The following is a 12,821-nucleotide window of genomic DNA, read 5'->3' as shown; positions in this document are numbered from 1 at the left end:
GCTGCAGTTTACCCATGTCTATGCACAGTTTACCTAACTTCTCCCCTATAGGACCGTAAGCACTAATTATCTGCTGGGAGAGTCCCTAACTAATGCCTTGCTCTTTGCAGATATGTAGGGAATTGACTTGTGTTTTGTTGAGGTATTCCATACTTATGACATGGATACACAGTAAGAGCATATTTTTAAGAATCCAAAAGTAGGAAAAGAATTATAAATATCACAAAATTTAAAACCACTTTAGAAGTCATACCAAACAAAATTCATTTTTTCAGATTCTGTCTTCCATTCCATATTTTATTGACTATCATGACTCACAATTCTCAGATTTGATTCCAAATCACTTTAGGTGTGTACCCAAACCAGATCCTCCTAAGAATGACGGCTTGCCCCCACCGACCATGTTCTAAAAAGTGCTCTACAGGCACTAGACCTTCAGAAAGGTTTTGAGTAATGGAAATCCTGTGCTCTACCAGGTGACTGTTTTGAAGATTACAATCTAATTTTGAATGTCTAAATTCTGAAATGTGTATACATTTATTTATTTTTTATTTTTAAAAAATTATTTTCATTATTGTATCCTCAGGCAATAAATGACTAGGCATCATTTGTAATAAAAATCTGCCACTGGGGGGAAAAAAATCTGCCACTGACTAGGGCACCTGGGTTCAGACTCAGTCGGTTAAGCATCTGCTTTCGGCTCAGTCATGATCCTGGGACCCTGAGATTGAGCCCCGCATCGGGTTCCCTGCTCAGTAAGGGGCCTGCTTCTCCCCCTCCCTCTGCCACTCCCCCTGCTTGTCTGCTCTCTCTCTGTCAAATAAATAAATAAAATCTTTTTAAAAATCTGTCATGATTAATTAAACACGCCTATCATCAGGAATGAAACCTGAGCCAATGGATTTTCTATACACAGCTGACGTAAGACCACTAGGATGGAAGCTGAACCATCTGAGCAAGGTTAGATCTGGCATAACAGGAGCTAACTCGGGTGAGCACTTACCATGAGCCAGGTTACGCATTCGGTCAGTGCTACTTTCTCAGTATCTCAGTATGTACCAAGCAAGGCCAGCAGTCTACCTTCTCTGTCCTACCTCCAGCGGGTGTATGAAGTCTCCATCCTATGCCACAATTTAGTTCGCAGGGTTCTTGGTCACCTTTCCCTTCCACTGGTCCATTACATTGACGACAGTATGCTGCTTTGACCTGGCAACAAGAAGTAGTGACTACTCTAGACTTAACCGTAAGATTTGCATGTCAGAAGGTGAGACGTCTGACACAAACTGAGGGGCCTCCTACCTGGATGAAATTTTCAGGGGCCCTTGGGGCAGGCATACTGAGATATCTTTTCTTAAGTGAGGATAAGTTGTTGCATCTGGCCCACCCCCCAAAACCAAAAAAGAGGCACAAGGCCTAAACGGGCCTCTTTGGACTTTGGAGGCACCCTATCCCTCATTGGGGTGCACTACCCCGGCCCACTGACCGAGACACTAGGAAAGCTGCTGGTTTAGAGTGCAGCTGGAACCAGAGAAGGCTCTAGTAACAGCCGTGTTGCCACGTCCTGGGCCATCTGCCCCAGCAGACCCCGGGGTGCTTGAAGTGGCAGCTGCAGATATAGAGATGAGCTTTGCAGGTTTTGGTGGCCCCTATAGGTAAATCGCAGTGCAGACCCTTGGGATTTTGGAGCAAGACCCTACCAACACCTTGACCTTGAATTTGTAGCCTCCAGAACTGTGAGAGAATACGTTTCTGTCGTTCTATAGACCTACTTTGTGGTACTTGATGACAGCAGCCCCTGGGATCTGATACAAATTATAGCCTAGTAAGTCCTCAGTTCATCTCACTTCCATAAGGCCCTCCTAAAGCAGTCACTAGCGTTGTCCACTTTCCTGCAGAGGGGCTGAAGTGTCCGAGCACGGAGCAGAGCTGGGACCCAACCCCACAGTCTGGTTCGGAGCCTGGGCTTTTCACCACCGCGGCACAGTGTCGGCAGAGAGGACCTGTCCAATGTACAGAGCTCTCCCACCTGGAGGAGCTCCCCGAGCTGCCATAACGCACAGAAAGCATGCGGGCCCGTGGGGGAGCTTGGCACGTTTGGGCCCGCAGCCCACTGCGGCTACAGACGGGTCTGAAGCATGGGAGGTGACTGCTCGCATGTGATTGGAGGGCTGCCGGCAACGCCCACAAATACCTGGTATTTCATAATGACAGATTTATTTCCTTAAGGGCAGCGGGCCCACAAGCAGGGCCCAGACTTGCGTGCCCCTGATGATGAGCACCTTCTTAAATTCTGCAGTCATGGCCCTGCTTCAGAGGTCTGCTTCCCCCCGCCCCCTTTAAGATTTTACTTATTTATTTATTTGACAGAGAGAAAGGGGGAGGGAGAGAGAGCAAACTTGAATAGGAGGGAGGAATAGATTCCCTGCTGAGCAGAGAACCCTACTCAGGCCTCCATCCCAGGACCGTGGGACCATGACCTGGACTGAAAGCAGCCGCTTCACTGATTGAGCCATCCATGTGCCCTCAGAGGTTTGCTTTTTAAACAACCTGCCCAACTACCATTTGCATTCCCAGTTCTTCGAAAATACTTAATGAATAAACATACTTTGATTTTAAATTTCATCACTGATAATCTTCAAGTTTTGATGGAAGTTGGTCTTTTTTTTTAACACTTAAACACAAATGCAAAATTCACCAACCCTCGGCATTTATAGAAACAACATTCAACCATTTTGTTTGTTTCCAAGGGCAGTCTGCCTTGCACGGGGCCTCATGTGGATGCGTTTGGCATCTTAGAAGCTTGACCTACCCTATGTTCTCCTACAAATGGACCTTGAGAGCTTGTTTGGAGGTTGTGGCAGGGGAACGCAACATTTTGTATACCCTTGACCAAAGAACGGTCCCCCTCTATCAGGGAAGATAGTTCTCTTGGCCAAGTGCTGGTGGCTTTGGGAGGGAGGCCTGCAGAGCAGTAAGGGGGGAGCAGACACCCACCCAGCCATCCAGAACAGTCGAACCAACCCCGGAGATCAATGGGGTGACATGTTTCAGCCAGATCGCCTTCATGCCCCACATTCAATTTTTATATGGCACTCCTCCCACGCATCAGATACTGGGTTAGGCCCCCCACATGCACATCCATAGCTTTAAGAATGAACCATGTCTGTCCAGTTCATCCATCTCATTTGTCGGCCTGGTTCACTGCGATAACCTAGGGCCTAGCTGCTGAAGAAGGTCAGTGAGGGAACATGACCACGAGTGGACCCCAGAGCTGGACCCCAGCCATCGGAGCCTCCTCACCTCCTCCCCACCTTTAACATGAGTATTATTCCCACTGTTCCCATGCTGGGAGGCACTTCAAGAACACAGCCTTGAGAGCGTAATGTGGTACTGAGATCATCTGAATGATGTACGGAACTATACCCAGTTAAAACCTCTCTAGAGACCTTTAAGATTCTGGCGGCCACAGCAACTTCTTTCAAGACATGGCTCCGAGGGCAAGGGAAACATAAGCGAAAATGAACTTCTGGGACTTCATTAAGACCAAAAACTTCTGCACAGCAAAGGAAACAGTCAACCAAACAAAGAGGCAACCCACAGAAAGGAGAAGAAATTCGCAAATGACACTACAGACAAAGGGCTGATATCCAAGTTCTATAAAAAACTCCTCAAACCCAACACACACAAAACAGATAATCGTGTCAAAAAATGGGCAGAAGACATGAACAGACACTTCTCCAAAGGAGACATATAAATGGCTAACAGACATATGAAAAAATGTTCAACTTCACTAGTCATCAGGGAAATACAAAGCAAAACCACACTGAGATACCACTTTCACCAGTTAGAATGGCAAAAATTGACAAGGCAAGAAACAACAAATGTTGGAGAAGTTGTGAAGAAAGGGGAACCCTCTAACACTGTTGGTGGGAATGCAAGTTGGTGCAGTCATTTTGGAAAACAATGTGGAGGTTCCTCAAATAATTAAAAATAGAGCTGCCCTATGAGCTGGTAATTGCACTACTGGGTATTTACCCCAAAGAAAATAAGGGCCATATGTGCCCCAATGTTCATAGGAGCAATGTCCACAATGGCCAAACTGTGGAAAAAGCCGAGATGCCCTTCAATAGACGAGTGGATAAAGAAGATGTGGTCCCTATACGTAATGGAATATTACTCAGCCATCAAAAAGGATGAATACCCAACTTTTGCATCAACATGGATGGGACCGGAGGAGATTATGCTGAGTGAAATAAGTCAAGCAGAGAAAGTCAATTACCACATGGTTTCATTTATTTGTGGAACATAAGGAATAGCATGGAGGACATCAGTAGAAGGAAGGGAAAAATGAAGGGGGTGGAAATCAGAGTGGGAGACGAACCATGAGAGACTGTGGACTCCAGGAAACAAACTGAGGGTTTTAGAGGGGAGGAGTGTGCTGGGATGGGTGAACCCAGTGATGGGTATTAAGGAGGGCATGGATTGCACGGAGCACTGGGTGTTACAGGCAAAAACTGACTCAAAAACTACATCAAAAACTAATGATGTACTGTACAGTGACTAACATAACACAATTAAAAAAAAAAAGATCAGCAAAATAAAAAAAAATAAAAATAAAAGATTCTGGCTGGCGGGTCCAGGAGCTCCAGAGAACTCCTCACTGTGCATCTGCCCCAGACAAGCCTCTCACGTCAGTTCCTTGTTTATCACACCTGCCAACTGCCGACCCGAACTGGTCTGCCTTTCTCTCTGGTCTCTCTCTGCACTCTGTGGACAGGGGCTGGTTTCCAATTTCACCTGGGGACTCTGGAGGCCTTGAACCAACATGGGAACAGGGTGCTCAGCATTCTTGAAGGTGGCGGATGGGCAGACGGATGGCTGGCTGGCTAAGAGTCTGAATGTTAGAAACTCTCCAAAAAGTCAGCTACAAACAGCGTGCGGAAAGCTGCCTCCTTCCGGGCCCTTCCTTTTCACCATGTTCCAATGAGGGACTAAGAACCACAAAAGCCTAGAAGGATCTTCATTTGCCCAGGCTGAGGATACTTGAGGATATTGATTTGAGTTGGGAGAACTGAACTTTGCCAGCTTCCCATCTGTCTCCGACAACATCATGAAGGCAGAGGAATTCTGGGGGAGGAATATTTATTGTCATTTCAGCTCTGCCAGGACCCAAGGCGAAACTCCAAAGTTTTCTTCCCCAGCTTCTGTCTTTCTACACACTTCTGTATCCTCACCTTGGCACAGACACAGAAGCCCTCGTGCCCCCTCTGTCTCCATATTCCTTCATCCTGGGCCCTGTTCCCCAAACACCCATTAATAGACCTATTACCACGGGAGTCCTGTTATGTAATTAGATTCACACAGAGGTGGGAATGAAGCCTAACGCTCTTACAGCATTATTAAATAAGGTTATACTAACTCAAACAGTGTTAAAGTGTAATGCATGCCAAGGAGATATGTTTCACGTGAAGAAGTGGAGAAGCCTGCCCCATCCGCTATCCACCGGAAGACCTGCTTTCTGCTTTTCCAAGTCTGCTAGTAAACACAACGCCTTTAGAACCCCGCAGTATTCCCACCTACCCCACCGCCTTTCCCGGTGCTGCCACACAGCCCAGGGCTTGATACAGCCTCACGCATAGCCTGCCGCCTGTACCCCGTACATGAGAACGACAAGGACACCGTCTATATACGTGGGCTTACGTATATCCTAGAAGCACTACTGCTTCATGTTTATGCTTAGGTATAGCCATACGCACCAGATCATAGCACCCAATATTTGTATATGAACACAATCTTCTCCATACACCTCTAATCCCTCCACCTCCCCCCTCACTGGTTTCAGATGGTCAGAGAGACACACAAGGGCTCTTCAATGTCACCCCACCTCAGCCATCCTTCCTCTGCTCCTTCCTACTATGGAGGACGCACCTCTCTCCCCTAGCAGAAAATCTACCCCCTTCTAGTGCTTTGGGCACGATTCCCTCCCACCTCCTCCAAGACCTTGGCCTGTGGGACATCTCCCTGTCTCTGGCTCTCCGCCACCAACACTCAGACAGGAGTGTTGAGCTCCTCTCATCCTTCAAAAAAGTAACTCAACAAAACCCTTCCCTTGACTTAGCCTCCCTTCTTCTCCAGCCGTAGCCTTAGGTCCGTGTTCTCAGCCAGACTTCATTAGAAGGTTGTCCTGGTACATCCAGAGAATGGGATGCTATTCAGACTCAGAGAAATGAGCTGTTGAGCCAGAAGGAGACACGCAGGACCAGTGAGTGCACATTACCAAGGGAAAGAACTACATACTGTATGCTTCCAACCATGGATGTTCCAGGAAAGACAAAACCGTCAAAACAGGAGAAAGATCAGTGGTTGCCAGGGGTTCTGGGGAGGATGAACAGGTGGAACGCAAGTGGATTTCTAAGGGAGTAAACATACTCCGGAGGCAACATCTTTCTCCCCAAATGTGCTCTTCTTTCAGGTCCTCTACCTCGTCAGGGAATAGCATTGCAATCCTAAGCCAGAAATCTGCATGTCACCCCGAGCTTTCCCCTCACAGCCCTGGCATCCAAACCATCATCAAATTCTGTCCATTCCACCTCTCAATTACCTCCACTGCTCCTCCCCAACTCATTCCCCCAGTCCAGGCCACCTGCAAATCTCCCTGGACTCTCCAACAACCTAACTGTTCACCCTGCCTCTGCTCAGGATCCACCAACAGCTCCCTCTCAAGATACACTCCAAATTCCTAAACAGGAGGTCAAGGCCATCCAGGAACAGCCACTGAGTGTCTTTCCAACTCTTGCCTTTTCCTCCAAGCATTCTGTGCTCCAGGCAGACTGAGTTCCCTTCAATTCCTGTTGCCCACTCAACTTCCTGCCTTCCTGGCCTTTGCACATACTGTTCTATCTTAGAACCCTGCTCTTTCTAGGGCCAAACTTTCCTAACCTTCAGTTCTCTGACTAAATGCTAGTTCTGGAAAGCCTGCTCCGACCCACCTCCCTGTAAATGAAGTTAGATGCACCTGCCCACAGCATCATGCACTCCCCACCGAAGCAATCATCACACTTTAACATGACTGTTCATTCCACCGTAGGTCTTCCCTGCTACACCCCAAGTTCCGTGAGGGCGGGGCTTCTGCATCCTGCCAAGCACAGTAACCTAGAGCCTTGGGGCTTGTAGGGAAGCCTGGTGAAGAACTGAGATCATATGCACAGAGCTCTATCTAATTCCTACCCTATGAAAACATATCCCCATCCTGCTAAGGCAGCAATCACAGCAGTCACAGAAGCTATACACAGGATAGAAAAGGGACTTGTCTACTGCTTTTTGATTTCAAGCAGAGTTCTTTCCAGGCTCCTGCTTTTCCAAAGCTGCAGACTTGCTTTGGAAAACAAAGGGGAACTTACTTTGAACTTACATTTTAATTACTTTCTTCGGAAAAACAAAGGAGAACTTACTTTGAACTTAGATTTTAATTATTGTCTTTGGAAAACAAAAAGAAACTTACCTTTTACTTACACTGCAACTCACCTAAGAGGGGAGAGTGGCAGCACCTGGTAAGATGAGGCCAGGCCAGCAGCACAACAGCCCAAACCTTAACTCTTCCTGAAGCAAATTCTACAGTCCTAGAGCCCTTTCTGGTCATTCTTAGGAAAACTCCTCAATTTACTTTCCTCTATAAAGATTTGCTATTCCTGCCTTGGCCATCCAGGGTATAAATCCACTTTCAAGCCATCCAATAGTCTCACACACACACACAAAAAAAAATCACAGGGATTGATGATGCAAATGACTATAAAGGCGAAGTGAGGCTCGCTCAAGAAAGCAGAATCCCGATGCATGTAATGAACAGCTACACATTCTGATCATGACAGAGCCAAGGAACCCAGAGATATATAATGTGGATCACATTTTAAAGAAAAGTCCTGGCACTATCTACACAGAAACAAGCTGCATCAGAAGACAATTCTCAAATAATTTAAGACACAAAACTTTAGAGGCAATGCACACATAAGCAACAAATTCAGAATGACCCATGTGATCTGGCACTGTACACCTGAATGCTCAGTTTGGGATACAGTAATTATATTTCAGTTCCTATTCTGTGTTTTTCTTGAAACAAACTGGGTTTTTCTTATAGCAGATATAGAAAACTACAGGAATAGAACTTTGTTTTTCTTTTTTTTATAATTTAATTTGCCATCTTTTTTTTTTTTTTGATTCACGGGCAGAATACCAATGGAGGTACGAAACTACTTCTGCCCCCACTCTAGTCTTTCATCTGTTCAAGACCCAGAATTAAGTGTGTAGAGGAAGTGAATTAGGTGTATCTTTATTATCAAACATTGTTATAGGATTCATATAGAAATTGACTGAAGTAATCATTTACACAGAAAGAAAACAGTATTACGACACAAGGTGAAATCTTCTTGTGTAAATCACACTTGCTCAAACGCACTACCATATCACACGCTGATCTAGGCAGGCGGGTACCGTCCGAAGCCTACACCCACACATTTCATGTCCATACAAGAATCTTTCTCAGCTTCTAAAGTTTGCTATCTATGCCTGTGTTTTTAAGTATCAGAACCAAAACGTGATACTTCCTGAACACCACTCTCCGCTCCAGCCCACCCTCTCTTCTGCCCCCCTTGCCTGATCACAGCTCTGGTCCTGAAAAATAAGCAAGCCCCAGGGACACACCTTATTCTCTATAGCCCTTTCTGGCCAGACCTCGACCTGCGCCCTTACCCCCTTACCGTGTGCCCACACGCTCACATTTTCTCAGCTCACACCCAATTCACTTCCTGGGAAGCAAATCACAAGAGTGTGACCCGGCTGAACTCCTCTGACCCGCTATCTCCAGGAATGAGCCTTATACTAATGATCCAGCCCGCCCATCCACACCAGCCGTAACTAACGCTGCCTGCTTGGGAAAAGTGTGCTTTCCTCTGTCTTCCCGTTTGGGCCACACATCAGTAACACAGAGTGGGTAACTGAAATATGTGTTTAACTTGAGGCAAACTGTCCTTCAGACCTGCCCTATTTATTTTTATAAAACAAATTTATACTCCCAAGCACAGTATCTGAATTGCTTACCTTTCTTGCAAGATAACGTATGGACAATATTAAACCCTTCATTCTTATCTACCTTAACCACTTTTTAGAAAGTTTTCACTTGCCCTTCCTTAAATCCAGACGTTCTGACCATTAATTAAGAATATAAAGCAACTCAAGTGACTAAGATGAGCACAAAACATTTCGATAATCCGCATTTCCCTGTTCAGGTGCGGTGTTCACAGTTGTTCTTCCCCCTCCCCCACCCCCAGCTATAGCTTCTTCACCACCTTTTCCCTCTGGGCTTCTCTATATGATTTCCAGCTGAGGGGCTCCTTTTCCTGGGAAACTCCAAGCAGGCTTGGGGATTACCTGTGGTGCCTAGTTCTCTCTTTCAAGGCAGGACCCTCTACTTGGATGACTCCAGAAGCCTACACACTTATCTGGAGGGACAGCTCTTGTATGAAAACAAGACTTTCTGTTATTTAATTATTCTACGCCCAAGTCCATATTTCAGTAGCTTCCATAAACTCCTAGCTCATTCCCTGTGATTCCTCCCCAGGGATTCCTCACTGGCCACAGAAAATCTCACTTCCTTGAGCTGTGCTCTCTCCTCCCAAAGGGGAGTCCACTCAGACTTTCTAGAACTAAGAGTTGTGCCTTCTTCATCTCATCTGGATTAATAGTAAACTAAACTGGTGACCCAGCAAAGAGCTCAGCAGTACCCCCTCACTGGCCCCATTATGTCCAATGTCTTTAGCACGGATTCCCTCCCTGTACTTAAGTTGAAGAAACTACCCCAAGTGGACTGACACTTAACTCTTCCCCCAGAATGTCCATGTCAGTGGTTCACTTTTCAAATTTGCAGCAGTGAAGGCATTCGACTGTATGGAACTGATAGCAACAGGGTCCGATTTCCCACTCTTTGAAGACTTGGCCAATTTCCCTTTGGAAGTTTCTCCAAAAGATAGGGAACGCCTGTAGTACTAACCGTTCCAGTACCCTTCAGACCTAAGCACTGCTACGGGGAGTGGTGGGGATCCAGGGTTGCCCTTTGCTCCTGGAGTAGGGCCGCTCGTCCAGTTCTCCACAGTAGAGCACCAGACATTAAGCGGAGTCTTGGTCCTAGTTTAGAACTGACTCCTGGGTGTGGGATCTTGCCTTACCAGCCGCTGGTGACACCAGGAAAGAAAGCATAAAGAGCGAACACAGAAAGAGACAAGATCCCAAGTACCCCAAGCATCCTTGCCTCCCCGTCGTCACCTGGAATGGGCTGCAGCGGCTGGACGTGTCCCCTCCCGCCGCGCGCCCCGCGCGGTCCGGGCGGCGCCTCCTTACCTTGCGGGAGTACGGGGGCTTGCTCAGGTGGATACCGTCGCGGACGAGCTTATCCCTGATCATGATCTTCAGCTTCAGTTTGGGGTAGCTCACCAGCTCCCTGCTGCGGGGGGCGGCCGTCTGGCCGCGGGGGTCCCCGTGGGGGCCCGGAGCCGGGCCGCCGCACGGCTCCCCCCGGCGGCCGGTGGGGACGGCGACGGCGGGCGGCGCGGGCGGCGGCTGCGGCTCGAGCGTGAAGTAGAGGCCGGCGGCGGCGGCGTCCTGCTCCCGCAGCCGGCGCACGGCCTCCAGGATGCGGCGGCGGTGCGCGGGCGCCAGCACCCCGATGGCGTCCAGGTCCGGGTCCCCGATCTGCTTGCACACCTCCAGATCATCGTAGCCGTTATCCACGAAGGACTCGGCGTACTGTGGGAGCTGCAGCGCTTTCAGCCACTCGTAAACTATGTTGGTGCACATGGTGGCACCGGAACCCCACGGGCAAGAGCTGTTCCAGCGCCCGAGCGGCACGGGCAGCACCAGTTCTGGGAACTTTTAATCCTGTCCTCCGAGGGGAAAAAGAAACAGCAGCGAAGTTTTCCGTCTAAAGGAAAAGGGGAGGGTCGAAGCCGGAGAGCCACCAGGAGAAGCCCTAGGAGGGAGAAGCGTCCAAGCGGCAAAGTGAATTCCCCAAGCAGCCTGGAGCTCGCAGGCACTGGCGGCTGGGCGAGCGGCTCCGCGCCGCTCCTGGATGCGCCGCCGCCGCCGCTGCCGCCGCCGCCGCCGCGGGGAGGGGCGCGCGGCGGGCGCGGGAGGGGGCGGAGGCGGGCGGGGCCGGCACAGCCCTCGGACTCGCGCGGGGTCAGCGGCGCGCGGGTCCGCCCGCGAGTTTGCTGGCCCGGGACCGGCCGGGAGCCCCGCGCCGCATCTCGGCTTCTGGCCGCCGCCGGCGTCTGAATGCGCGCCCCACGCTGGGGAGGCGGCTCCTCCGCGCAGACCCGCGGCAGCCCAGGAGCGCCTCGTCTTCGCGAGGGCGAGTCGCTGCCGTCCTCCTGGTGCGCGGGGGTGGCTTCTAAGCTGCCGGACTCCCGCGGCGGCCTTGGATCGCTTTGTACATTTCTTTTTAAGCCGATTTCTCTAGTCGTGGACGGCTCTGCGCTCACTTCTTCCCGAGCCTCTCCGACTTCAGCCGGCGGGCTCGCCCGCCGCCCAAGGGCACGTCCCCGCCGCCCGACCTGGTCGGGCGAGGCTGCGAGGCCAAGTTTCCCTCCTCCTCGCCCAAGCCGAGCTACACGCCCCTTCCTCGGAGCCGGCGCGCAGGCGGGAGCGGTCTGGTTTCTTCCGTGGACGCCGGCCCAGAGCCCCGCGCGGTGGCACGTTAGCCCGGCGGGTGGGCGCGACCAGGCGGCCGCCCGCGTCCAGCCCGCGCTGCGTGCCGCCCCTTCTCACTGCATCTGGGCGCGCGGGGCGGCGGAAGAAGCTGGTGCTTCTACCTGGCTCGCCCTTCCTTGGCCCCCCGAGTCTGCGAAAGTTTGGGATGGGTCGTACTTTCCCCTAGGCAGGCGCATTCCGCTCCCCTCCCCCCGTACTATCTGCCAGGTTCTTTGACCCTAGTCTCCACTGTGCTTCCAGTCCGGTCCGCCCACAGTGAATTCTGCCCGGGCTCCCCGGGCAGCTGTCCCCAGGGTCGCTTCCAGGTGCTCCGTCCTGGAGCCTAGGGAGAAGAGCTCATTCCTCCCGTCCGGGATCGCGGGGACATTGACACGCTACCATCCCCTCGCTTTAGAGACGCTCGGACATCTCTGCCCGCGGCACTTTCTCTCTAGGGAACAGAATCAACCCAATTCGCCTGTCTTGCTGCTGCTTGGGCAAACGCCTGGGCGTGGGGACCCGAGCGGCAGGTGGAACAGATAGAGTGCATCGCCTAAATTTCCTTAATCATCTGACCTCTTGGGCTAAGATCATTTTGGTCCAGGTACTCGGTGGGGCAAGTTCACTGTCTTCTTTTCGCAGAAGGGCGATTCAGCTTCGCACCTGAGGTGTTTCAGGACCTAAACTGGGCTCTGTCTCTGAAGGAATCCCGGTGGGGAGTGCCATCCGGGGGCCCGGACCTTGGAGACGGACAACTGGTGATTTCAGAGTCCTTTCCAAAACCGCGCTTTGGGCTTTTTGTTTTTGTTTGTTTGTTTGATTTGTTTTGTTTTAGGGAGAGGAGGTCCTCTTTTCCTGAATCAGAAGAGCTTAACCCCTTTAGGGACACAGATCTCTTAAAGAACCAAAAGACAGCTTTGACTCTTTTGCCTACACCCGACGCAGAGGCACACCCCAAATGTTCCCCACAGTTTGGGGGTGGTAGAGGAAGGGTGTCTGGGTTCCCAAGCTCAGACACTAGCGGATCCCACATTAGGAAAGATAACCGCCAGGAAGAACCTGCCGGGAAGAAACCTGTTGCCGGG

General features: G+C 50.3%; 1 protein-coding gene across 1 annotated transcript in view; it reads right to left on the bottom strand.

Annotated features, from left to right (window-relative positions):
- The window catches only part of LOC111147465 (sterile alpha motif domain containing 5), a 50,266-nt gene extending 39,421 nt beyond the window's left edge, over positions 1 to 10,845 (bottom strand). The window contains exon 1 of the mRNA XM_022503496.1: positions 10,390 to 10,845. Coding sequence (XP_022359204.1) covers positions 10,390 to 10,845 — 456 coding nt within the window. The remainder of the gene's footprint in view (positions 1 to 10,389) is intronic.
- Between the last annotated feature and the right edge of the window lie 1,976 nt (positions 10,846 to 12,821).

Source organism: Enhydra lutris, unplaced genomic scaffold, assembly GCF_002288905.1.
Source record: "Enhydra lutris kenyoni isolate GAN:26980312 unplaced genomic scaffold, ASM228890v2 scaffoldscaffold17, whole genome shotgun sequence".
NCBI classification, from domain to species: Eukaryota; Metazoa; Chordata; class Mammalia; order Carnivora; family Mustelidae; genus Enhydra; species Enhydra lutris.
The sequence above is the reverse complement of the archived record's forward strand: the minus strand, read 5'-3'. Positions and strand labels throughout refer to the sequence as shown.